Here is a 26,403-nt window from a genome sequence, read left to right on the forward strand (position 1 = left end):
GCTTTGATTGTATTTTCTCTCGTCGTCGTAATATTCAATCTGCCTCGGCATCAATGGATGGAAATCCTCATCCGCTTTCAAGTTCCGCGTTTCTCTCTTCGTAATCTAATGTGGGGCGCCGCCCTGACAAGAATGGTGGTGGTTTGGTTTGCAGAAAGAGGAAATTTAGATTTGGAATAGTTTTGTTCTTTTCTCTCCCGATGTGAATGCAAACCACGTATGGTTAGGTTTAGTGACATTTTGTCTGAGGGGAAAAAATGGGCCAGGACACAAAACTTGAATTTGATGACAGCACCAACGAACCGACTTTCTCTGACATTTTCAAACATTTTTCTTCCCCATTGCATCATTGCGTGACGACGTGAATGTAATTTTTTCAGTGTGAAACGCGCTTCTCCAGCCCATGATGAGAACGACATTGTTGCCGAGCTGAGCCGCGCCATTGCCGTTTGGTCGAGGTCGACACCGCTCCGGTTTTCGCGACTTACGCCGGATCGCGCGGACGATGCGGACATTCGGATCGTGTTCTCTAAGTAAATGGGATAAAATAAGTGGGTGGTTGGGGAGAGAGAGAGGGGAATTTGAGACGGGTATTTTTTTTAACAGAGGATACCACGAGGATGGTTACCCTTTCGATGGGAAAGGTTCCATCCTGGCGCACGCCTTCTTTCCAGGTGCGGGTCAAGGTGGGGACGCTCATTTTGATGATGACGAGGTGACCTGACCTTTTCTAAATTGTAGTAGAAAAAATTTGGGAGCATGATTGGTATGTTTTTTTTACTCTTTGCATGGTGATTTACAGATTTGGATAATTAATGGCAAATCGCAAGCTGGAGAAGGTCAGTCTCCCCTTCTGGACATTATTTTATTTTGTTTTTTTTATAAATTATTTGGTGGGTGTAGATGTACATGTAAATTGGGAGAGGAGCAGGTTATATACGTATTTAGAAATGTGGTGTCTTCCATTTCCTTATCTTTTGATGATGATTTGAATTTGAATTGCTTTTGATAATATGGCTCATTTGGTTACTTACTTATTTCCTGTTGTCGTTGTATCCTCCTTCTCCTCCTCATAATAACAATTTGTACTTTGTCGTATCCCAATTTGTGTCATGATTCCAGTCTGCCTTCATATCAATCTCGAGAGGAAATGCATTCTATTGAAATCACAACCACCACCAACACCAGAAACATACAAACTAATTCAAAGGGAACAGAAATAATGTAATGAATAATGTAAAGATAAGTCTTAATTTAGTTCCATATCAAGTAATGTGTGTGCTTATGATGATATTATTGTTGTTCTGGATGATAAGGTTTTGGTAAGGAATTGGTAAAAGAGAGATAAGTTTCTTTCCTTCAAATTTGAATACTGTGTTCATCAATCACATCATTTTCAACAAGGCATCATTATTATTTATTAGTGAGCTCGGTTCAAAAGGTATCAAAATTACAGGAGGAGGGCCTTGTTAGTTTGCATAGTTAGTTAGTGGGTGGGTGGTGGTTGTGGCTGTAGGAAGTGTACACATTTATGTATGTAGGTCGTAGGTGGGTGGGTGGATGGGTGGGTGGGATGAGACTCTGATGATGAGAAATTTGATAGCACGACTTGAAGTCATCCATCCATCCAGAAACTGAAACGAGGAGGGCACTGACTGACATGATTGGAGTTTCAGTTTCTCAATCAACATTGTTGATTGAACATGACAAATAATACGGGAAATAATAAGATTTCTCCGTGAAATGATGATCAAGATGATGACGGCGACGACGATGAAGATGATGCTGATGATGATAACTTATTGTAAAACGGGAAGAATAAGATGGCATACTTACCACATATTCCAATACATACGTTCAGCCGAAAAAAAACAGAAGTACGGAAAATTGGGTTTATGATGATGCCAGCCAAGCTTCTCCTGGCCCAGGACAGGAGGAGGAGGAGGATAGGATGGCATTTAGCTTAGGAGCCATGGCACATCGCACACTATTCCGAATTAGTTCATATATAACTCCTAAGAAATGGGAAGATGAGGCGTAAATAAAAAAAGTAGAGAAATGGGGAAATGATTCGCTTAGTTTGGTTGGAATAAAGGTCGTAAAAGGAGTAAATTTGTGGTTTTATTGCTTCTCTTGCCTCTCAGGGACGAGACTTTTCGCCGTGGCAGCCCACGAATTTGGCCACTCGCTCGGCCTGTCCCACTCGGACGTCGAGGGTGCCCTGATGTACCCCTGGTATCAAAACTTCGACTACGACCTACGCCTCACCAAAGATGATGAGCTCGGAATTCAGCGCATCTACGGTGAGCGAGTCTTTAAAGAAATACATGCATTGATAAAGCACATCAAGCTTTATAACCGTGTAAACTTTGAAGTTGTTGGAGAAAAGATCTAAAAGGCAGCAACAGACACAAATGTTGCACATTTTACGCCCCAGCAATCAATTTATAGCTATTAATTTTGTCCCAGTTTGTCAGTAATCTCATAAAATTTACACGGTTACAAAGGTGGTGTTAATCCGAGTTTTTTGAGAATTTTTGTTGTTTCTTGTCCAGGCTCCACTCCGATGTGGGCTCCGAACCCGTACGCCCCCAACTACAATCCGTCTGACACTGACCATGAGACCCCCCGACCTCGCGTCACCACTCCGACCCGACGGGGCAAGCCGTACCACCCTTTCGACGGTCGTCCCAACACGTGCGACTCCTCCTACGACGCGATATCTCTCATCCGGGACGAGCTTTTTATCTTTAAGGGGCGTCATTTTTGGAGGGTCAACTCAAAACCGAACGCTCCCAATGACAACCGCCTCCTCAAAGGGTATCCCTCCCTCATCACAAACATGTGGCAACAACTTCCCCCCAATTTGACCCATGTCGACGCCGTCTATGAGCACGACGAGGTTGAGATCGTCTTCTTTATTGGTGAGATTTTACATTTAATAAATGGCAAATCTGGTGAAATGCTAATAAAAATCTGTAATTTTGTAGGACGATACTACTGGCGATTCAGAGGAACCAATTTGCAAGCCGGGTATCCAAAACCGCTCACGTCGATGGGAATCTCTCCGGATGTTGAGAAGATTGACGGAGCCATGATTTGGGGGCATAATAAGAAAACTTATCTCTTCTCAGGGACACAATACTGGAGGTGAGTTGGAGTTGGACGCCGCTTTTGTAACAACTGTTGGTACGATGATAAGGTTTGAGAATCTTGTGCTGTGCCTCACAGATTTTTACACCGTTTAGACAGTTATAAAGATTGGCATGAATTAAATATCACAATATTAATCTGATTGTTTTCCAGGTTGCAAGACGTCAACCCGCACGTGTTCCACATTGAGCCTGACTACCCCCGCAACATGTTTGTGTGGCAAGGCGTGCCAACGAATATCGACTCCGTCCTGCGCTGGAAGGACGGCCACACGTACTTCTTCAAGGGAAAAGTCTTCTGGAAGTTTAACGATAAGCACATGAGAGTGGACTCGGACGCCACGCTGTCCGCCCCCTTTTGGATGGGCTGCACCTCCACCCCGCTCGTCCCCACGGAGAAAAATCCTCACGGAGAGGATGACGAGACCAGTTCTGCTGCCGGAGTATCGTCACCAATCATGACTGTCATTGTCGTCAGTCTCTTGACCTGGTTCTCCCGTGGCGTGGGTGACATATTTGGTCAAAAATTGCTCGCCTTATAATAACCCAGCCCATAAGGCATCCATGCAGAAAGAAATGAGACAACTTTGCGAATAACTCGCTCAGGAATTCACTACGCACACATACCACCGTCACTATTAAGACTACTACTCACTGCCATGTCTTCACAAACGTTCCTATATCTACCAGAAAAGAAGCATTGCCAGCTCAGGGGCATGGTTGCTAAAATTTGTGGTTTTCATATTGAGAAATTCCATTTTCCCAGGCTTTTAAGGAGTAGGATCTTGCAAAAACCGGGCTAGTTTCCTCCTCAAGAAGACGGTTTTGTTGGTTTGTTGGAACCCTCTCCGAAATTCGGTGGTGGGTGGAGGAGGAGAAAGTAAACATAAAGTATAATCCCGTCTCGCCAAGAAGCTTCCATCCAAGTATTAAAGTCAGGCAGTCATCCATATGGAAGTGGAGGAGAAAGTTGCTCATCCTTTGATAGCTTTCTCGCCATCCATCCATCCATCCTCATCTCTGTTCAAATTTTGTGTGTCATGACCTGAAAATTTGTTCCTCTTCTTTTATGTACTTCAATCGCGATGGGGATCCAATCTAGTGGTTCTGGTCACTCAATTTTGAATTAAATTTCCAAAATCTCGATTTAGCTCGCCTTTCATGACTTGCTCAGCCAAGGAGACACACATTCAATGCAAGCAGGATTTCATAATAAGTTGAATGCGTAGTTTGATTTATATAAGATTTCTCCCCCAGGCTGGGCTGAGGACAATTTCCGAGTGTCCACACCACACCAGGGTTCCTCAAAGGGGGATCGTTCCTTAAAGAATTTCAAGCTTATTTAGTAGTGAATGTTTGCACACTGTGAACAAGTCCTTTCAAATGTGTCAAAAAATACACATTTAGCAGATGTAAATCGTATATACCCTGTTTTTAAAGCATGCAGAATCAGTGTTACCGTGTTCCTGCGGGTTTGTCACATTTCTTGAACCGCAAAGCAAGAAACGCAGGAAATACAAGGTGTAAGAAACTTGGAGAAAGTGCAAGAAATATGGCCTATCTAGCCATGCGCCTTATGAAGTATAACGACACGTCGTAGTTTCTTACGCCTTGCATTTCTTGCAGGTCAAAATAGCTTAAAAAACCACTTGCACCCGAAACACTGCAGAATTTTTACCCTGTTTTCATGCATGCATACAAACAACGACTGTCAACTACGTTAAAGTATGTCAAAAAATCCCCCACATTCTTTTGGAAACCCTGCCTTCGACTTTGGTGACGCTAAAAGCTTTAATTATCTCTCTCACTGCCATCCATCAGTGGAAGCAACTCAAATAAATTCACTCAATCTGTCTCCTGACAAGAATTCCAAAGAGAGACTTATTTACCGTGTCCTATTTTGTAAACCAAGGCACACACGCGGATACATAACACAAAGCTACATATACTTTACGGCTTTACTGGACGAGAACGAGTACGAAATATATAAATAATAAATTTTCGCCAGAGGACAATTAACCAAGTAAATAATTTGTGGTGGGTTTATGAATTTTGAAAACTCGCTGGTTGGTTAGTCACAGAGATATGCAAATTTATTCAACATTCCTCTCATTTTCCGTCAAGCAAGAGTCAACTTGTCGGATGGATAGACTCGAATTGTTAATTAATTAAATTTCAGCCAAGGTTTTACTATGTAAATAGTACAGTTGTTTAAGTAGGATTGTTTATATGGTGCCATATTCTTAAGTATGTGACTGATCGAGTATATATGTATATCTAAGACTTTAATTATAATTTAAGTTTGTTTATAATTATTGCCACAATTAAATTTGCTACTGGAGAAGAATTGTGAATTAGAATGATACTCGAGGCGCATATTTAAATAAGTAATACATAAGATTTCGCTGTAATTTTGCGAATATGCAAATGCAACCACTTTCACTCAAAACACGCTTTCGTAAAAGTAAATGTTGTGAAAGATTTTGAGCTTTCGCTTTCATTACGTGACACGACTATAGAAGAAGAAGATAGAAATTAAGCCTGGCAAAATATGGGGTTGTTGTTTTATAAATAAATAAATAAATAATGGGAAAAGATGTACTGTGATGATGATGAACAACAATTAAGTAAACTGTTTATATTTAATAATGACTTATGGGTTAATTTTATACAGGAACATGTTAAAAACTATGCTGTGCTTTTAATTCATTAATTACTTTGTAGATACATAGTTGTCACCGAATTAAATAATTATAGTTATATACTATTTTAATTTTTCTTAAATAAGTCGAATTTTCTATTATTTGTCGTCGTGATTAAAATTGAAATATAAATACAATATTTAGAGTTATATTTATTCTTTACTTAGAAACTAATAAGAAATGTGATTCTGTAAAGAAAGAAAGAGTTTTAAGGGAGAAGAATGAAAATAAAGTTGTATCACGAGTAAAAGTTATCCAATAATTTTGGCGATTTTATTGAAGAGAGAGTCAGAGTTAGAGTTAATTGCGCGAGGGAGTTCCACTGGGGGTGCACGGTTGTATTGTTGGTAGTCGTTCCACTGGGGCTGGGGGCGTGCCTGGGGTGGATAATAGTAACCAGAGTGTTTTCCCTGCCCGTGGTAATCGTAGTAGATCGGGAGGACTGGAGACTGTACGACGGGTTGATCTCTGTTGTCATCGTAGGAAGTAATTTCCTCTGTCAGGGGGATTTTGACCTCTGGAAGAGGAATCGGTGGCGACGAGTCGGATGCGGTAGGGTCATCGCCTTAAAAGAGTCAAAATATTAGATAATTGAACTCAATTTATGGAATTTCTTATACAATTTCAGGAAATTTCAGGCATCATGAAAACATTTTCATGCAAAACTGGATAAACGACCGCCTATAAATGTAAGCTTTTCTATCACCCCGAAATAAAGCATTAATTGTCCAAATGTAAACTAAAACAATGCAAAAATAACAAAGAACTGGAAATTAAATATTAAATGAAAGTGAATGAAAAAGAGAAAGTTATTAGTATTATTATGCATTATTTATAAATAAATCGTGACAAACCACTTGTCAACGTATAAAAAAAAACATGACAATCCCACCACCCATCATGCCACCCTTGATAACATAAATTGCTTATCAAAACATCACCATCATCATAATTAAAGACTAGTGAAAGTTGGAGAAAGTTCCAGCCAGGCGAAAGACGACTAAACCCTGCCCTCATTTAAAACCGGTCGAGCGGACGTGAAGACAAGCAGAAATCGAGTCGAGTGCAACAAGTTGGCAAGGCAGCGAAGAAACCAAGTCACTCGTGGTCCAGGAGCCGAAGGAATAACAGCGTCGTTTTTTTGCCTCGTCATCCTCTCGTCAAATTTGATTCCTTACCTTCTCGACAACACTGCGCCAATCCCCCCGGACACGGCTGCCCCTCTTCCAACCTCCAGTCCATCAGATCTCCCCTGCCACATTGTGTTCTCGGTAAGCAAACGCAGGTTTTTTGTCCATTTTTTTCTTCCTCTTCTTCTTCGTCGTGTCGACGAGAGGAGACGTCTTGCGCCGTGAAAGTTTCTTTTGCACCCACTTCCGGCTCGCAGCACCTGGTCGTATTGAAGGGGCAGTTGGTCACCTGGTAGCGAAGGTCTAGATATTTTTGAGGGCATGAATCAAAATGTTTGCACCGGCATTGCATATTTGGTCGGAGGGTGCTGGAGCTGGAGCTGAATTCTTCCAAAGAATCGAAGGGTAGTAAGGGTTCGGTTTGAAGGATGGGGACTATGCGATGGTTGGGGGGCGTGTCAGTCTTATCAATGGGGACATAATCCGGGTCAGAGTCATCTAGGGATAATAAATCGTCATCGTTTTCTTCCTCATCGTCTCTATTGTTCATGGGGGAGGTGGGGTCGAGAAGTTGGTCGGAATAGGAGGTAATGACCGAGTGAAAACTTCGGCTATTTTCTTCCCCAGCATCACTAGAGTTTGGTAGCAAGGATGAGGAGAAGGCCGGCTCCTGTCTCCCGGAGCAACAGTAGAGTTCATTGGGTTGGCATGGTATTTCCTGAGTGAGAAAAGTGGTGGCATTTCATTATTTATTACTAGTGACCACCACCTCCGCCATTGCATGACTTGCATAAAATTTCTAAAAAAATTGTCACTTACCAACACGGTAGATTTGGCGATTCCGATACCACACTCACTCTTGTCATCGCGACAAGTGCATGTGCTCAGCTCTATTTCAAGCAGGAAGTTGGGTTGTTGTGGGTGCAACCTGGCTTCCGCAGGGGAGGAGTCGTTTTCAAAGACTTCAAGGATTTCAAATCTAACATGAAAAATCATGATGATTTTTACTGGTACAATATTTAAGAAAAATCATGAGTTATGTATTTCTTACCCATGACTATGCACAGCATTGTACGATGAGAAGAGTAAAACTAGAACGAGAATTAGTAAATTTCTAACAATTTGAGTAAATACTACAGATATCATTTTGTAAGTAAAATAAATAGCTCCTAAAAACTGGACTGTCTCGTATTAAATGCAAATCACAACTACTTCATATTCTTCCCGAACCTTCAAAACATCAAGACATGTATACTAATTTTAGACTGGAATATTGGGTCGTTGGTTTTTTAATGTCGCATACATAATGGAACACCTGCAACATTACAAGTTTACAAAGGAAAAAGACTTTATTTTTTCCACTTTGGTTTCCCCGAATGAATGCATTGTGCTTAAAAGGGTTGGAAATTTTTCGAGGTGCAATGAACTAATTGCTGCATGTTTGTTGCGGTGACGGATTAAAAAAGAGAGCAAAGTCGATCCTCACTTGTCGGATTGACTTTGGATAAAAAGGGTTTTATTTTATGTACAAATCAGGTGTCAAATTGTGGCACTTAATTCACACATGTCGGTGAACATAGGCATATGTAGCATATCGTTATAGTTTTAGTACTGAACACTGGCGAACACTTTGCATTTCTGCAGCTAACCATAAATGTTCAAACTTACTCGATATTTGTTCCATAGTGTCCACTGTCGCATAATATGTTTACGAAGTCGTGAATGCATTACTTAATTGCAGAGTTGATCTCTTGTTCGAAATGGCGAGGAGAGGAAAGAAGACTGCGGCGCAGAAAAGGGCCGAGCAGGCCACCCGTCGTCGTCGGGAGTCACTGTTGAACCAAGCTGAGAAAGCTGACGACTCGGGGGAAGAAAAGGCTCCCCCTCTTCGCCCGGTGCTGCTGAACGGACGTAAGGGTCCCGGTCAACCCCGGAACGTGCGAAAGGGACGAAAAGGCTCGATTTCGAAGACGGATCCAAGTTGGGCGTGGCGTACTGTCTTCACATGGGTAGTCTTTGCCAGTCTGGGAATGTGGCTCTATTCGTTGGAAATGAAAGACCTGCATGATACGGTGATCTCTGTTGCTGATAAGTTGCCTCTATCTGTGAAAAATTGGTTGGAGTCCTTCCATGCTCCTGCCCCGAAAGACCAGGAAAATCAGGATGAGTCGATCAGCATTCCCCATGACTGGCACCTTGGACCTGACCTCACAAAGAAGTTGTACTCTCTCGACGAAATTAAGTATAAGCAGGATGGTCCATTGCTCCTGGTTCTAATTGGGCATGTTTTTGATGTGACTGGTGCTGATTATTATCAGCCAGGAAGTGGATATCACGCATTCATAGGTAAATAATTAATATTGAAATGAAAATAAATGGACAATAGTTTATGTAGGAAATTTTACATTTTCCTTATCTTATAGGGCAAGACGCATCCCGATCCTACGTGACTGGCAACTTCACCGCCGAGGGTGTAACGGATGATGTGGAGGGTCTCCAGGCTACCGACTATATCGGACTCGAAAGTTGGTTAAAATTTTACCTGGAACATGGATCTTACAAATTTGTTGGTATGTATGTAATTTAGAGTTCCGAGTATAGTGTAAATTAGAAAAATTATAAAAACATGCACTTATTTATTTAGGTTACCTTGATGGAAAGTACTTTGACTCTAACGGTCACGAAACTGCGGCTATGAAGAAGTTTAGGTCTTTGCTTTCTTGGGCCAAGGAAGAAATTGAAAAAGAGGGCGATTTGCTGCAATTATTTCCTTCATGCAATGTTGATTGGAAGGCCGAGACAGGGTCAACCCTCTGGTGCAGTGCAAAAAGGTACAAATTTCATCCTGTTCATGTCGTAAATCAAAATATTCCAAAATTGTTATTATTTCTTAGTGGCGGAGTCGACAGGGATTGGGTTGGCTTCCCCCGAAAATTCTTCGAGAAACCGGACAAGTCCCCGAGATGTGCCTGTGTCCATCCAAATTACTTGGCTGACCCTCGCGTCAAGGAATACCTATCGTGTCCATCCACTTCATTGTCATGCAAACTGCTTGAAACTGACAAGTAGCTCACTATTAGTCTTATATAAAAAAGTCAATATTACAAATTACATACAGTACTTGCCATTGCGTACTTAAACTAAAAACTTACACACCGTGATAATAAGCATATTAAACTAAAAATGAAACCTAGCTTTTAGATAAGTCAACCGTTAAATTGAAATTTTACCATTTTCCACTTCCTGTATCTGATTAACTTTAAAATTTTTAGTCATGTCATGTTTGTCTACCAAAATAAACCACTGCAGTATAAAGTTTTAATATTTATTAAATATCTCCATATGCCTACAGCAAGTATATGGGTTTTAATGTAAACCAGATTTGGTAACAATGTTATTAAATATGAAATATTTTGTTATATCTGAAAAAAATATGGAGATGTCTTTAGTTTAAATTATTTATTACTTCAAGGCAATCACGAAAAATGATGACCTAACATACAACAAAATGCAGTAATACACAAACCGAAGATTACATACATACATACTCAATTACATTCAAAAGTACAAATATCATCATAATTATAACACACTCCTCCATCCAATACTTATCAAATATCCTCCCCCCCCCTTAAATTAGACATACATACATACAGGCGACAATATTCTGGTTTCTGGAAGTTAAAATCCTTCTATTCCCCTCACAAAAATTTAGACAATTTGATTTGTTTTTTTTTGCAAATGTTCAGTTCATTGAAAATTAATTATCATAATCAGATTTGATAAATACGTGTACGAGCTAGTATTTTACTTTAATTTGGTTTGATTTGAGGCATTAGAAGACAAGTAATAACACATTTCTTCTTCTTCTGGAGATGGACTGGACTACACGACTCGTCGGACTTCAAAGAACCTTTTGAGATAGTAAACCTGACCGACAGTCATTGCTACGAGGACGATGGCTTCAAAAAATGACCACATGACGACACGAGAGTTTGTAGACTCGTTAATTTTTCGATGAATCTTGTCTCTCACTTCCATATATTCCTGTTCATGCTTCACTCCCACCAACGCGGTAGACAATTCCTTGATCATTTCACCCAATTTGTTGGGATGAGCTTGAAAACGACAAGATATAAATTTAGACTTAATCATTCATTTCATACTAAGAATTAGTAACTTCTTAATTATAGTGCTACCTTCCCCGTCAGCACCGCCCGCAGCAGCTGCCTGAGCTTCTGCAATGTCCATGGAGAACATGACACCTTTCGGAGTCATGGTGGACATTTTGTTACTAAAACAGTACGTGTAAGCTCCCATCTTGGCCGCGGCGAAGGTGATTTTCCCATTGCTTTCCCTTTCTCTCGAGATAATCTCTTCATGGTCGGGACCCGTGACGCGCACGTCAATGTCGAGAAAGCCGCCCTCAATCACTTCAAATGTCAACCCTGCCAAAGAAAAAAATCAATCATTCTCAGTCCCTGACATTTCACATTTATTGAAATAGTTATTTCCACCACTTACCCAGTTTCGTCCCATTTTGCACCTTGTCGAAAAAGCACTCTTCCGCGTGAGCATCTACCGTGATGAAGTATGGAAGCGTCGAGTGGAGCAAGGAGAGCAAGACTAGGACTCCTAATTCGACAAAGAAGCCCTTCATCCTTAAAAAATTGCCTACAACCTGCAGCCGGAAAGGTGAAGGTCAGAAAGAGCGAGATTTATTACTGGGCGGTAATAATCTCCCTATTTTTAAAAGGTGACGATAAGATAACTGGTGGATATCAGCAACGAATAATTGGTTGAGAGTCCGGGTGAGAAAAATTGCAAACTGTCTATGCTGCGGTAATGGAGCAGATTGTTGGCAAAGTCGAGTTTGGATCAAGCGCCGGGTTGACGTGTACAAAGTTGGGAGAAGATCAGACTTTCAGAAACCTCGACCTGCCCCCTCACTCTGCACAAAATCAAGTTTTTGTGCATTTCTTTTGTCCCATTTTAAATGGTCATTTATGCAAATTTTAAAGATTAGCTAAATGGTGACACTTTTTACCCTTTTGAGTCTATGTAACAATCTTAATTATAATTTATGCGTGCATGTATGATTCAAAGTTAATGAAATCGATGAAATGAAGAATTATCTTTAAACATTTTTCGCATTTTTGTAACAACATTTTTACATACTTTACACAAACAATTAGTTAATCTGCACTTTAATTAATAAATGGTTTACCACAATTTCATCATGCAATTTTCATGTATCAAATAAATCAGAAAAGCAAGCAGTAGCATACGCATAAAGTTAAACCAGCAAAATATTGCCAAAATTCTCTTCCACATTTATCCCACTCTGAATTTTCATTATTTAACTAAATCTCATCTCATCCAAAAAAGAGGCCTTTTTAACAAACTTGTCATTTTCAACGACAACATCTTATCCGTGGCGAAATTGGCGGCTCTTGGTGGTTGGTATCCAATTGGGGCGTGTGTTCTCGTCGTCGTTGTCGTCGTGGTGGTGGTGGGTACGTGGTGGGTAGGATTTTGCATTCTTTTCTACTCCAAATTGCGTGCAACAGTCACATCGCAGCTGATGCCCTCAAAACAACTGCTACCAGCTAAAAACTGTCCTCATCATCACATCATTCTTCGCAATAATATATAATTTGCTGGCACGTTATCATCTATAACAAAGGAGAATAGACCTTCATTCACCCAGCGCGTATGTAATAATATCATCAACACCAACCAGCAGCCAGCCAAACCACCAAACAAAACTTACCACCACCACTTTAATTATTTACTTAATATTATACATTACTACTAATCCTAAGCTAGTTAGTAACCACCAAGCAGCATTACTTGGTCCAGGCAAAACTAAAAACTATCTTTGTTCCGATATTTAACCCTTAATTACTTGTGATCGACGTATTTTTTTAAGGAGAAAAGTTAACAAACTTTGTTGAAGATAACGAGGAATCATGGATAAGTAATGATATTATATAATAGGTTTAAAATTATGACGAAATTAATTAATTTTGCTATTTTTTTCTAGAAACGAGTCCAAGGGGGGTAAGAAGAGCGCCTCCCCCACTAAAAAGGGAGCAGCTCCCCAAGCCAAAAAAGGTCAGCCAAGCAGCCCATCTAAACAAAGTTCAGTAGATGGGGGTGAAAAGGGGACAGAAATTGGGGACGTTGTTCCCCCAGTAAAATCGTCGTCTTCAACTTCATCACCAACCACCACCACCCCCACAACTGTTACACCCACCACCACCACCGAGGAGAAGAAGGTCGAAGTTGCTGATGAAAATGCTGAGGATGCAGGTAATAAAACAATTAAGGCTATAAAATCGTCATAAAACGTCATCCGTCATCATCGCGATAAATAAACACATGTCATAAATGACGAGACGAACGTGCTTCGACAACATAACAAATAATTGAAATAATAATAACTAATAGTTGCTGAGTTAGTAAACTTTGGGCTGTTGGACTACATGACATGTGACGACATAGTATGATTTTTTAGCGTCATTAAGTAAACAACAGATTATTGGATATACATAGAATATTATGTAGTATTATGTATATCTCAACTTTATGTTTTATGTTTTATTCTAAAGTGCTAAGTACTAAACGAAATTTAATTGTGAATTAAACAATAATATTTATTTTTGATGCAGGTGCCACGGGTGAAAGTTGGTCTGGATGGTTTAGCAGCACGATTAATTCTGCAAAGGAAAAATCGAATGAAATGTAATCCGTTTAGATAGTTTACCGTTTTGTAAAATTTGCCAAATTATTATAACTTACTAATATGTATCTATTATATGTGACAGGCTGCAATATTTGAAACAAGACCTGTCCGAGTTTACTGAAACGGTATCCGAGGCTGGAAGAGATCTGAAGGACAAGTTGAAAATTGAGGAGAATGCGATGCAGGCTGTGAATGTGGTCGGAGAAAAATTCAACGTCGCTCTGGAACAAATGTCAACAATTTTTGGAGTTGGACCAGACGATGAAGGTACGATTTTTAAGAATTACCTGTTTAGTAATGATTGAATACAAATTCTTAATTATACTTTAATATTACTCAATCTTTAATACTCATACCTTAATCTCAATCAAGTGTAATAGCAACGTAGTACTGTATCAAGTTCTGATTTTTGCTGTTGTTGTCGTTTAGATGAAGAAGTAATTGTTGGTGGAAATCCAGGACGCGTCGTGGTTGATCGGGTACAGGTTAGTCTAAACAATAGCGTATGAAACTTTGTCCTTCGACCTGTTAACTGAGAAAATATTATGCGCTTACCAGGCAAAAATATATTCCTTGGCTTTGGACGATGCCGTATTTTTGAACGATCCTGAAGACATGGACGCCTATGAAAAATGGCTAGCTCATTTCGATCTGGAAGTAAAGAATGACGAGATTGCGGAACTCCTCACTACCAACCCCCACCTTCAACTCCACTACTCTCAGCTCGTCCCGGACAAAGTGTCACACCTCGTGTTCTGGCATAGGTTCTACTATCGCGTTCAGCTCATCTTTGACGAGGAGACGAAACACAAGGAAGCCGCAGAAATGGAGAAGGAACGAAACAAAAGTCCACAACAAAGTTCGGAGCAGCAAAATAAAACGTCTGGAAATTCGTCTGGAAATGATTCCCCTGTTGGTGATATGGGTCCTGGTAAGATTTTTTAACAAACAAATATATATCCATAGAATAAAACACTTAGGAAGTAAAGCCGATGTTGGAATTTGGAAAATTCCCGATTTAGAGAGGTGCACAAAATCTTAATTGCTTATTAACCGAAACTTTGGCAGATTTATTTGAACTTTACAAAATGTATGTAAAGATTGCCCTGAATTGACTATTTGATTATTGTTACCACATTTATCTTATTTTTATGAAAACCTTATCTTTGTTCAGGTGGTGATCAAAGTATGGTAGAAATATCCGAAGAAGACCAAAAACGATTGCTGGCCGAGTACGAGGAAGAATTAAATAAGGGAGATGAATCAGGAAAACATTCTCGACGATCTAGCGGAACCCAAATGTCATCCTCGTCATCTGGCAGCTTTGCATTTGTAACGGTGAGTAATAATTAAAAGAAAGCTTTTCATTTAAAACTCTTGATTGATTGATTCCGTACTAAAATTGTACAATTCTACTTTTTGTAGAGAGATCCGGATACTAACGAACTTAAAGTGGATTAGAAACGTCAAATCAAAATTATTCTAAAATCTAAGCTAAGGAAACTCTTCTTCATCTCCGTTAAAATCAAAAGTGATCGTTCAAAATTAAAAGTACATAAATATCTAATTGGATTGTAATTATATATTTAGCGTAATTTGTATTAATTAGTCAAATTACTATCACTAACTACAAAATTCCGGTGACTTCGTCCTCCTCCTCCTCCTCCTCAAGAAATTCACGGATCCTTTCTTATTTTATATATTCGAAATCGAAAACACGTCATCCGACCATATAATTTTTTGTTTCGTTTCGCAAATAAATTTATGTAAATCATCGTAATCAAATCAAAGTCTCCACTCTGTACCAATCATAATTTTGTTTCGTGTTTCGTTTAATTTTTCATTATATTATTGATATAATCCTAATTACTAGAATTACGTGGTGTGTAGAACTTCTTTTGTATTTTTAGTTACAAACAGAGTGCCTTCAACCGGAACCGTTGAATAATTTTATACATTCTAAGTCAAAAAAAGAGTAAGGATAATGAAATTAAGCCGTTTTTTTCGTGAATAAATATATCTTGGTAAATAAATACATACATAAATCTGTTATGGCGTCATATCGATGATGTCGCCACACCACACCGTACATAATTTTTTTTGGATGCGATTCTTCAACCGAACAGCGATTTCTTGGGTGACGACGATACGATACGAAACCTGTAACGTAATAAACTTGGGGTCGCAATTCATCATAAGGTTCGCTGGGTCGCATTGTTCCTAGAAAAAGTAGCTCACACGTTCGAAGGAAAGCGTTGTGTTTGAAATTATTGCACTGCTCTAGAGGTTAGGTTATTGCTTACGTTTTCAGTTTGGCTTTGGTTGGTGAATCCCAAAAGCAAGTGTGTGTTCATCCTCCTCTCGTAAATACGAATTCGTGGTGGTGATGATGAATATGATGATGGTGTGGGATGACTGGTTTCTTTCCTGTTTTCATCAGTGCTTTGTTGGCGTCTCTGCAGCGTGGTGTGTGCGTGGAATGGAATGAAATAAAATCCCAAGTTTTTTTAACGCTTTGTTGTTCCCAGGCTGAATACAAGTGATTATTCATACCTTCGCTGGTCGCGTGTTTGTTAAGTGGAAGAGTTTTGTGTAAAATAGGTAAAATTATGGGGGTTGCTGGTAGATCGTTCTTGCCGGATGTGAGGATTTTTGGTGAATTTGTGTTTTGAAAAAGTGAAAAAAAATCGGACGTGGTTTGTTTTTTGGGGGAGGAGGAGGCGGTGGGTTTGTTGGAGAAAGTGAAATTGGGGAATTCTTTTGAAATCGGAAATGAAGAAACATAATCGTGCCTCGATCGGATGGCTGGGTCATGCGTTGACTGCACTCGCGGTTTTCATTTTCGTTAGTGCTTTTCCTCCTTTGAAATTAGAGTAATTTTTTGAATAAGTATATGCATAAAGGGTAAAGCTGGATTGTGTAGGGTTTTGTATGCAAAATAAATTTAAGTGAAGCGTTGTAATGAAAGGGAATTAAATATTGAGGCAGGTGATTCACGCTGTAACATTGTGAAATTCGTAAATTCTGTAAACTTTCAAACTCTTAACAATTTTACAAATATTTCTGAGGAAAATTATCTTACACATTTTTGTAAACTTAGTCAAATTTCTTTTTATTTTGTAAAATTAATTTACAAAACGCACACGGAGTTTACAAGCTACCAATGACTGCGTGAATTGCTGGTTTTCTGTAAGACACGAATATTTGGTTTACTTTTATTTACATATTACGGGAAGGAATTAAGTTTTAAAGAATAAAAAACTATGGGAAAATGTGCCTCATAATTTGAACTTTCTGTAAAAATTATAGAAATGAAAGCTACATTTTTTGTGTTACATACTTGCTGTGCTGCATGACTTAAAAAGTCCAGCATGGTCCAGTGACCTGGCACGATTTTACCCGTGATAAGCGTAAACTTGAATGAAATGCAATGCAATGAATCCCTGTAACTCAACCAGGAAGCTAATTAAGGTCAAAATGCATACACACCTGGACCGGACCGGAAGTTCATTGCCCACCAGTTGTCATAATGATCATACAGCAAAAATGAGATGCAATTCAAGTCTCAATATCAATTTGATATTAAAATTAACCTATTTATAATAATAATAATCAATCTCACGATTCCAATTACCTTAATTACAATTAAATCTTAACTTGCCTCCACAGATTGCAGGCTGCATCATAATCGGATTCATCGCCTGGGTGCTTTCAACATCCGTCTCGATACAGAAATTTCAGTCCGGAACTCTGGTAAGGATTTTACTTTCGTTGAGCTAATAATAAACTGTTCGACAACAATGCCTACGCCACGAGGGAGACGAAGATAATTACAACTTCCCATGAAACAATGGGAGCCGGTCGTACATACTGACTGAGCATGCATACATAAGTAATCGTCCTGTTGACAATAACCAACGACATCCACGACAAAACCAGTGAAAGAGAAAGTGTGCCTCAATTTCATGTACTTAGTTTTAGCTCGGATTAGAAAAAATAGTAATTTCTGTTTCAAAGTAAAGCTTAGTTTTCCAAGTTAAGTTGTGACTCTTCAAAGTCCAATGCATGCTTTGGCGTTGCACAGGTCGTGAGAAACCGGATGTCAATATACACCCTGCCAGTTTGCCGTTGTGGGTGAATTAGACTGAAGTTATTAGTGAATGGTTTATCAAGGGGTGTAAACCTCTTTATGGGAATGTTTGTCCGTCTCTCTGTATACGCACGATAACTTTAGAACGGATGCAAATTGTTCGAGATGAGGTTTTCACCCAACGTGTTTCTAATTTTTGGAGAAGAGTTAAGTTCGAAGGTGGGCGTTGTAGGGCATAAAGTCACGGCGACGGGGTCAAGGGTCAAAGATGTCGATTTTTTGTTTCGATCGTTTAGTACGCATAAACGACGTAACGCATGTCTCATGTGTTTTCACCCCTTTGCTATATTTCGTTCCCAACGGTTTATTAAGCTTGCATTTGAAGTCGTATGTACATACGTGCTTAATTTGGGACAGAGTATAATAAATTTAATTAGTAGGGATGAGAAATTGCTGCAGAGTAAGACACCACCCACCTGTCCTGCCCATTTGTCATTAATAACTTATAAGTTCACATAATTAATTAACCACTTGTCAGTTTTATTTGTTGACTTACTTTTTACTTTTTAACATACATGTGTATAGCTTTGCTAATAATAATTGCCAATTGCGAATCGAGTCCCAACAGAAACAATACAATCTTAACGACTAATTCAGTCAGTCAGTATTTTAATGAGTAAATATGAAAATTGAAAATTGCAAATTGTCCGAGATCCATACATACAAATCACACAGACCTCAAGTCTCACGTGTTGTACCCAATTTTCAAGGTAGTCGTTCCTTCCTAATACCTACGTCATATTAACAAATAATTACTAACTAATTACGGATCCAAATAAGCCAGAACTCAGACCTCATTTTCATTTTAGTGCTCATACCCCATAAATAAAATAGAGTGCAGGAAAGCACCATAAATAAATAAATAAATAACCAGACCAAGAATTGCCATCATGCTTTATGAACTCAAACATAAATAGGAGGTTGGTTGGTCGGTAAAGAAGAAATTAAAAACTTTTAACGTGCTGTACCCAAATTCTTCTCTGACTCTGAATGACAGCACATACGCCACGCCACACACACACCTGTCTCACTTCGTTCCAAAAAACAATCCTTTGCTCATCTGCCGATCAGAGGAATTCAGTCTCATTCTCATTCTCACTTTACTTCATTTTCTGCTTCTTGAACCATTCAGTCGTCGGTTTTTTAGTGAGAAAATCTACCAAAAAGAGGAATAAGCTACATAAAATTGCATGAAATACTTATTTCGTTTTGAAATAAAATAAAATCGTATTATTTTCAGATCAATGTGTCTAGGAATTTGGGTATACGAATGAAAAACCAAATTCGAAAAGTGTGTGTGGTGCATTGTACGTTTTCTTGGTCAGTCAGGGATATGATGCACTATTTAATTGTGTAGAGTCTCAATTTGGGCTTGAGTATTTAGTTATTTATTTATTATTGTTTATTTGGTTGGATGGTGCCGATCTTATCTTGGAAAGTAAGATAACGTAGAAAAGGGAATACATACATAAAGGAATACGTATTTCTTTCTAATCTACTTGTTCCACAAGACTCATTATATTATTTTTTGTTTTTGTTCTCTTTTACGGCTTGAAAATCTAAATAAATATGAAAGTAATGGTTTAGTTTGGTTTAGGTAATAGTAAAATGCGAAATTATTTAAAAGCTGTTGCTTTAATTGTGTTTTGTTGTACGAATTGTTTACCGTTTTATCGAAATGATCCATTTGTAGAATTGAATTGATGACGATGTGACTTTTGTGCCGAAAGGTTCGAAAGAAAAAAATATTGTTAAAAATGATGACATTTGAAAATTTGTTGATTTATTTTTTTACAGATTTTGACCTACATCGTGATCGGGATTGGATTCTCACTCTTCTTCACTGGACTGATCGGCTGGGTTGCGGGGGCGAGTGAGACGGCGTGCATTATCAGATTGGTAATTATCACTAATTAATTAATTAATTATTTAATTACTTGTTTTTTTGTACTGATTGGGGACATGTGTTTCCAGTTTATCGTGATGGTCCTCGTCACAGTGACGTCCGGAATTGGGGGAGTCCTAGCCCTGCAAATAACTCGGATTGAGGTAACATGAGAATTTATATTCAACATTTTCTCAAGCTGTCCACTTATTGAATCGGAATTGATTGATTGGCACAAGTAGGAAAAAAATAAGAGTGCGATTTTAACGGAAGTCATTTGTTCAATGGAGCAAAAATGTTAAAAGCGTGTCTCAACAGACAGTCAGCCAGTCAATTGCATCGTCATTCCCAATTAGAAATCCAATTCGTACATATTTAACTACATACTTCCACTCAACCGAAACTTTTCCCCTGAGTGGGAATAAAGTGCGAAAATCAATCAATAATAATTCACCAGGATTAAAATGGATGACGAAAATTGCAAAATTTTAAATAATTCCAATAGTTTCACATTTTTTGTGATAATTTAACTTATAATTTCCCAATAACTCAAAGCCGTTTTTTTTTGGTGGGACAATTTTACCAACCAGATGAGACCACCACGTGGATGTAGGATTCTTTATTATTATTATGCGCATTGAATCACCATTCGTACTTATTCTTGAATTTGAATAATTGCTACATCTTCTCCCCTCTGCCTTGTCTCAAGAGTTGCACACATAGTTAACTAACTAGTGAATGGGCAAGAGAGAGACATACATAGTTATTCTTGAGCTCTGGTTAGTTAAAGTCGTTGGTGGTATCGCAGTATTGTTGGTAGTGTAGCTAAACAATTGGATTGGATGACTTCCTACGACTCATGGTTGACTTATTCAGTTTGACAAATGTGACGAAAGATTTTCCTACCTAATCCAAAAATTACGCTACTCGAGGCACGAAAATAAGTCAAATCTAATCTTACCTATTTGGTAACAGAAGAATCGTTTCAACATGCCAGCAAAACTGCAACATTTTAATCAATCCGTTCCCCTCAGACCTCTTTTGTCATTAGATAACTGCAGCTAAACTTTCCCTCGGAGTCGTAAGGATAGTACCGATATTTAAAAAAATTGTGACATAAAATAGTGCAGGATTGATAAGTAAATATAAATTCAGAGGAAATGTCGTCATAATTTTGATCAACGTTTCTGCAGAAATTTATTTACCTTTATAAAAATGAACAGAAAATTTGGATGACACGCGCTACCGTATAGAAAATGTGCGTTCAGCCTACAAATTAGGTAAACGAATGTCATCCCGTCGCAAAGTTGACCATGCCAATAATTTCCTTGTCTCCTCTAATTCAATCCGTTTCGGCATGATTTTTTACAACTACCATTCGTATCCTGAACTTGAGGACAGTTTTACGATTTACGCACCGAATTAATTCGATCGACGTGTCGACCAACTGATGACACACGCGACGACGACGACGAGATGACGATACGGGTCAAAGTGTCACTTTAATGCTACAGATAGAAATTATTTGCACTTAACTTACTTACACACAGATAAATACGCACGTACATTATTCGAGAACAAAACTTACACATGAATACTCTTTTGAATTATTTAGACGGAAGATATTCTACGCTTCGGATGGATGGAGGTTAATCAAAACTCACGCAATTTCATCCAGTCATCAGTAAGAGATTTTCCTCTCCCTACATACATTTTTTTACGCCTTCAATTGTACATACATACGTTTCCATTTTGTTTTCAAAAGCTTCTTTTTTCAATTCATTCCGTCAGTCATTTTCATTTCGACAGAGAAGAACAAGAAACAAAGGGGCGACGTAAAGAATCGTGAAATCCTTAATTCTCTTACGTCGCCAGGTCTGTCTTATCTTATCCTCGCTGTTGCTTGTGCTGATAACGCTTTCACAACAATTTTCTTTCCCTTTGTCATCCCGTTGGCATTGTTTCTATTGCGTGATGTTTGTCTGAGGATGCACAATTTGCATGGATGATGATGACGTCTCCATTTCTGTTGAAAAAAAGTCTATTAATTAATTCAATTCATTTGCTCCTTTTCAAGATGTAACTTAACCTCGCCTAATTGTTGATTAATTTAAAAAGAGCGCACAACAATTGTTAAGTGTCAATTTCTCCTCGTAAAGGTCATGATGATGAGGATGGGACGTAAATATTTAACTAACTAACTTCACACCAGCGACGGACCGGAATGTACATAGAAGACAAATACTTACGTGAATTTGACCAATGTACAGCTTAATTTTCTAGTTACGATTTTTTGTAATTTATTTGGCTAACAGCGAGTACTTATGATTGAAGTCTTCCAGCGTATGCTTTCATATTTTGACCAAAACCTAGTGTCATTTGATCACAGATTAATTAATATGAAATTTGCAAAAAGCACGATCTCCCAAGTAGGAAGATGAGGAGGTTTGGCAGAGATATTTGCATCCAAAGAGGAGAAAATGGGTCCTGAAGTTGATAAATTTTACACGTTCCAAATTTACTGCACGTCTTGGTCTTCGGATGCAAATATCTTTGCCTAACCTGAGCGTTGGCATATTTTAGAAATTTCAATGAGTGAAATTAGTAAAATTTGTGATAGATTGACACCAGTTTAATCAAAATCTGACGCTGTGGGACCTCCATTGTAAGTAATACATAAAAATGGGAAAGGTTGCACTGTTGAATTTCTAAAACAAAATCCAACACGGGTGGCGCACGCTTTTTAATAAATAAATGTAACACAAGCTACACAAAAATCAGGAAGGAATAGAAATGAAGTTTTTTTATGGAATTTCATTCGATTCTCGCACATAAAACATAGCGACCTGTCAAGTTTTAAATAGGAAAGCCAGATTTCTACGAGTCGTATTCTACTCTTTCTCTTAATCTTCTATTGTAGAACAGAAGGTTCAGCAGAGTGCATTTCACACACGTTGAGAAGAATGTTACAGAAAACGGAATCAAAGTTGTTGTAAAGTAACGCGATTAAAAATTTAAGTTTTTTGGGCTGGGTTCTTAAAGTTCTTGGCTTGCGTGACATTTTGTTTCAGTGACATTTAGTCGTATGAAAGTGCGATATTTTGCTAGATGTTGCAAATTTATAAAATAGCAATTTGTACGTCACTTGCTGCTTCATTTCTTTTTATTTAGTGTGCGAAAACTTGAGATATTTTTTTCACCATTGTGCATAGTTTGTGCTCCCGTTTTTATCTGAATTGCGAAAAATCTTGATGCTTTTTTACACCTTTTTAAAATTATGAATTCATTTCTTCTCATTCTGCAATCTGGGTTGGGACGAAGGTGTGATTATTATATACTATTGTGAATAAAATGATAAGTATTTTACCCGAATGATGACAGGATATAATTCAAATGGGAAGAGTAACTCGAATTTTATTAACTTTTCAGCTAAATTGCTGTGGTTTGAAGGGACCACGGGAATTTGCGGATAATAATTATCTCATGGATTCTACCTGTTATGAAATCACGCATGGGGAAAAGAGGTTGAAACAGGTAATTATTTCAATTAATTTTCATTTCGTATAAGTTTGATGACATCTTGAGACCCGTGAATTTCGAGACAATAAATCATCATCAGAGGATGGATATGTGCTTATTTTCAATTCTTGTCATTTGATAACGACCGATATTCAAACTTTGTTAGTGTGTTGTCTAACTCTTATACATGGATCACTAAAATTTTAAAATATTTTAAAATATTGTTACATATTTCTAGGTTTTTTTAGAAATATTTCCACTATTATTTAAAAAATGTAAATCTTTTTTTTTACATATTTTTCAAGAAAATGTATATTTTGTAAATATTTCAAGAGAAATTTTTTGCTCGAAGAAACTTGATCACAAAAAATCCAGAGCATTAAATTTAAAAATACAAATTCTTATTATGATGTTTTTTTTCTATACATACAGATTTCGTAAATATTTTGGCATTTTTTTCGCCGGGATTAAATACATATTTCAGAGATTTTTTCTAAATACATATCCGGTCATCATTAACGCTTACCTGCTGTACTTAAACTGATCCTGAGAAAGTTGTTTACAGTCCTTAAAAACTCGCAATATCTCACAATTTGTTAACTTTTAGTTTCGACTTAACGAAAAAAGTGAATGTGTAGATTTGACAGCAGGATTTGGATTTAATCGCATTTTCTATATCTTTAAAAATCCGTTTTACTGTTTGTCAAGTCTGTGACAATGACATTAAAGGCAGGAAAGGAATGTGTTAATGGATGAATATGAGAAACCAATTCCTTAAACGTTGTCCTTTTTATCCTTATCTTTCTGCGGTCATGAAACGATCCCATAAAGTGAAGACGATACCTGTAAACATTCAGATTCGCAAAAAGCTTTGGTATATCTACGTTCCACTTCATTTCCTTTTCGCAATTAGTTCACTCATTTCTGGCTGATTTTATCTTGCTCGACTGAAAGAAATGAAACTGAAAACTAGGCTGAGTGATGGATGATGATGGGTAACAAAAGTCATAATATTTCGCAGACAGGGTAACTACTTGACTTATGTACGACCAGACGTATTGCATTGTTTGTGAGGTACAACAACGTAATTATGCGCCTGTCTGCCACCGCAAATAAATGAGGAATAAATGGCCACCAGCAAATCATAACGTGACGAGGATAACAACAATATCATCATCACACCGCAGCAAATGATGGGAACAGAACATGACAATTTCTATTTCAACTCCACGTCCACCTTATCCATCTTATACTTGATAAGAAACAAGTATTAGAGGGAAGAGAGGGAAAATTGAGACATTTCTTTTGACATGACTCTTCGTAAATGATTGAAAAGCTTGCTCTGCCTGTTCCTTCTCATTTATGATGATAATGCCCAAATGTCCGATACAAATTTTCAATGGGGAGCTGCTCACAAATATACAAAACTTTAAAATTTTTAACAAATAAGGACGATTGTTTTAGAATCGTCGCAAAAATATCGAAATTTTGGAAAAACTGACAATGGAACCTTTTTTCAAGCTACACGAGATAAGCTTAGTGGTGTATACTAAAAAATCAAGTTAAAAATTAGAAATGACGTGGTACTTATCTTTCCGTTGAATGGACACTTGGAGGTCAAATATTTGAGGGCAAAGTTCACAGTAGCGGCTTGTTTTTGTCTCATGCGGGCGAGCGGAGGAGTGCAAATTTTCTCCTTCGAGGTCACTCCGCTGCCTTCACTCTCGCGTTCGCACTTTCATTCAATGCATATTATTTTTGATAAAATTTCACAATCTCGTTTTGAAGTAAGGGGCGCCTCTTCCCTTTGTTCAATTATTTCCCTGTCTTCGTTATCAATAAAATTTACATCATGAACTATACCACCTAATAAAAATAAGAGCAAATTCGTAATAATTAATATAAGGGCTAATAGCTATTCATTTACCACCGATGTTTTCATTTTCTTCAATAAGTATGTAATTGTAGGTTATCTCGTGCAGCTTTTCTAGTAAAACTTCGGCAATTAAGAAATGTTCTTCATCTGGGTCCAATTCATCATCCTCGAAACTAGATTGTATTATTTGGGTGAATGCTCTAGCGACGCACTTATATTTTATTGAACCAATCGTCGCTTTTTTATTACGGATCGGTGTATAGAAGGATCGATTTAAAAAGTAAATATAAAATTATGTTAATGTATTCAATTGACGAGATTGTGAAATTTTATCGAAAATAATATGCATTGAATGAAAGTGCGAACACGAGAGTGAAGGCAGCGGAGTGACCTCGAAGGGAAAATTTTCACTCCTCCGCTCGCCCGCTTGAGACAAAAACAGGCCGCTCCTGTGAACTTTGCCCTCAAATATTTGACCTCCAAGTGCCCATTCAACGGAAAGATAAGTACCACGTCATTTCTAATTTTTAGCTTGATTTTTTAGCATAAGTCACTAAGCTTATCTCGTGTAGCTTGAAAAAAGGTTCCATTGTGAGTATCTCTGCGTAGTGTAAGAATCATCCAAAAAATTACTCAAACCAAACGGCACGCGAACTCCGGATCGTGAAATTAAACGAAATGTTCTTGTAAATTAAAAAAAAATTTTAAATTTATACTGATTTTTTTTACAAATTTCAGGCGAGTTGTAGCCTGGAGTTGAGGCGTTGGTTGGAGAACAACAAGTCAATCTGGGTGTCGCTTATCGTCGCACTGCTCATCATCCAAGTCCTCTCCGTCATCACGGCAGCCCTCAGCCTCCATTTTTTAGCCAAAAGAAACAAAAATCGTCGCAACGAAAGTCGTACCAGCTCCAATCGCCAACTTTACGATGATTCCGACAACAGTGAAAACTTTAGGGATTCACTCTAACGTCAAAATTATCAACGCGTGGTACGTCGTCGGGACGATTTTTGTTGTGAACTCGACATGAAGAAAAAGCGAGATTCGAAATGATCAAATTTTTATTTTTTATAAACGATTCTTATCCGTGTAACTAATTGTAAGATTAAAAAAAAATTAAAACTGCAATTAACTTCGCATCAATGTAGTTCTAATTTCGTCATTTAAATGTAGCATACAAATAATAAAAACCGTCAACTTTATTAATTTTGATTTGAGTGGATTTAGTCGAATTCATTGAA

The 26,403-nt window shown here is 38.0% G+C and overlaps 6 protein-coding genes and 1 long non-coding RNA gene across 11 annotated transcripts in view; 4 read left to right on the top strand and 3 right to left on the bottom strand.

The window, feature by feature from the left end:
• LOC110853777 (matrix metalloproteinase-2) overlaps positions 1–6,104 on the top strand; it is a 38,853-nt gene extending 32,749 nt beyond the window's left edge. For all 4 annotated transcript variants that reach the window (XM_035847059.1, XM_035847058.1, XM_035847060.1 and 1 more), the window contains 7 exons: positions 381–533; positions 607–715; positions 803–839; positions 2,145–2,303; positions 2,556–2,924; positions 2,991–3,150; positions 3,307–6,104. In XM_035847059.1, coding sequence (XP_035702952.1) covers positions 381–533; positions 607–715; positions 803–839; positions 2,145–2,303; positions 2,556–2,924; positions 2,991–3,150; positions 3,307–3,694 — 1,375 coding nt within the window. In that variant the 3' untranslated portion in view covers positions 3,695–6,104. The remainder of the gene's footprint in view (positions 1–380; positions 534–606; positions 716–802; positions 840–2,144; positions 2,304–2,555; positions 2,925–2,990; positions 3,151–3,306) is intronic.
• Positions 5,752–8,688, bottom strand: LOC110845881. The gene is made up of 4 exons (XM_022092422.2): positions 8,036–8,688; positions 7,804–7,963; positions 7,033–7,702; positions 5,752–6,419 (listed from the first exon to the last, which is right to left on the bottom strand). The coding sequence occupies exons 1-4, from the start codon at positions 8,128–8,130 to the stop codon at positions 6,106–6,108; spliced, it is 1,239 nt and encodes a 412-aa protein (XP_021948114.1). The 5' UTR covers positions 8,131–8,688; the 3' UTR covers positions 5,752–6,105.
• LOC110846741 (neuferricin) lies at positions 6,987–10,416 on the top strand. Its single transcript, XM_022093583.1, has 5 exons — positions 6,987–7,125; positions 8,726–9,330; positions 9,408–9,554; positions 9,629–9,815; positions 9,879–10,416. Exons 2-5 carry the CDS (start codon positions 8,745–8,747, stop codon positions 10,051–10,053), a joined length of 1,095 nt encoding a protein of 364 aa, XP_021949275.1. The 5' UTR covers positions 6,987–7,125; positions 8,726–8,744; the 3' UTR covers positions 10,054–10,416.
• A 453-nt stretch (positions 10,417–10,869) lies between these two features.
• LOC110846752 (transmembrane emp24 domain-containing protein 2) lies at positions 10,870–11,856 on the bottom strand. The gene is made up of 3 exons (XM_022093594.2): positions 11,509–11,856; positions 11,184–11,432; positions 10,870–11,102 (listed from the first exon to the last, which is right to left on the bottom strand). The coding sequence occupies exons 1-3, from the start codon at positions 11,642–11,644 to the stop codon at positions 10,870–10,872; spliced, it is 618 nt and encodes a 205-aa protein (XP_021949286.1). The 5' UTR covers positions 11,645–11,856.
• A 497-nt stretch (positions 11,857–12,353) lies between these two features.
• On the top strand, positions 12,354–15,765 carry LOC110841834 (BSD domain-containing protein 1). The gene is made up of 8 exons (XM_022087532.2): positions 12,354–12,964; positions 13,031–13,299; positions 13,659–13,731; positions 13,815–13,999; positions 14,162–14,217; positions 14,291–14,663; positions 14,907–15,070; positions 15,158–15,765. Exons 1-8 carry the CDS (start codon positions 12,957–12,959, stop codon positions 15,191–15,193), a joined length of 1,164 nt encoding a protein of 387 aa, XP_021943224.1. The 5' UTR covers positions 12,354–12,956; the 3' UTR covers positions 15,194–15,765.
• On the bottom strand, positions 15,552–16,146 carry LOC118438787. The gene is made up of 2 exons (XR_004837065.1): positions 16,036–16,146; positions 15,552–15,952 (listed from the first exon to the last, which is right to left on the bottom strand). It is a non-coding gene; the product is annotated as an uncharacterized LOC118438787 (long non-coding RNA).
• Positions 16,147–16,182: 36 nt separating this feature from the next.
• On the top strand, positions 16,183–26,304 carry LOC110863156 (tetraspanin-9). Of its 2 annotated transcripts, XM_022112403.2 has the most exons (7): positions 16,186–16,576; positions 17,402–17,485; positions 19,680–19,781; positions 19,857–19,931; positions 21,383–21,451; positions 23,197–23,301; positions 25,901–26,304. In XM_022112403.2, exons 1-7 carry the CDS (start codon positions 16,505–16,507, stop codon positions 26,129–26,131), a joined length of 738 nt encoding a protein of 245 aa, XP_021968095.1. In that variant the 5' UTR covers positions 16,186–16,504; the 3' UTR covers positions 26,132–26,304. The 2 variants fall into 2 exon arrangements, with proteins under 2 accessions (XP_035715426.1, XP_021968095.1); XM_035859533.1 differs by lacking the exon at positions 21,383–21,451 and having other exon boundaries at positions 16,183–16,576.
• Positions 26,305–26,403: the final 99 nt, after the last annotated feature.

The sequence above is a fragment of the Folsomia candida genome, unplaced genomic scaffold (genome assembly GCF_002217175.1).
Source record: "Folsomia candida strain VU population unplaced genomic scaffold, ASM221717v1 Fcan01_Sc001, whole genome shotgun sequence".
Lineage (NCBI taxonomy): Eukaryota > Metazoa > Arthropoda > Collembola > Entomobryomorpha > Isotomidae > Folsomia > Folsomia candida.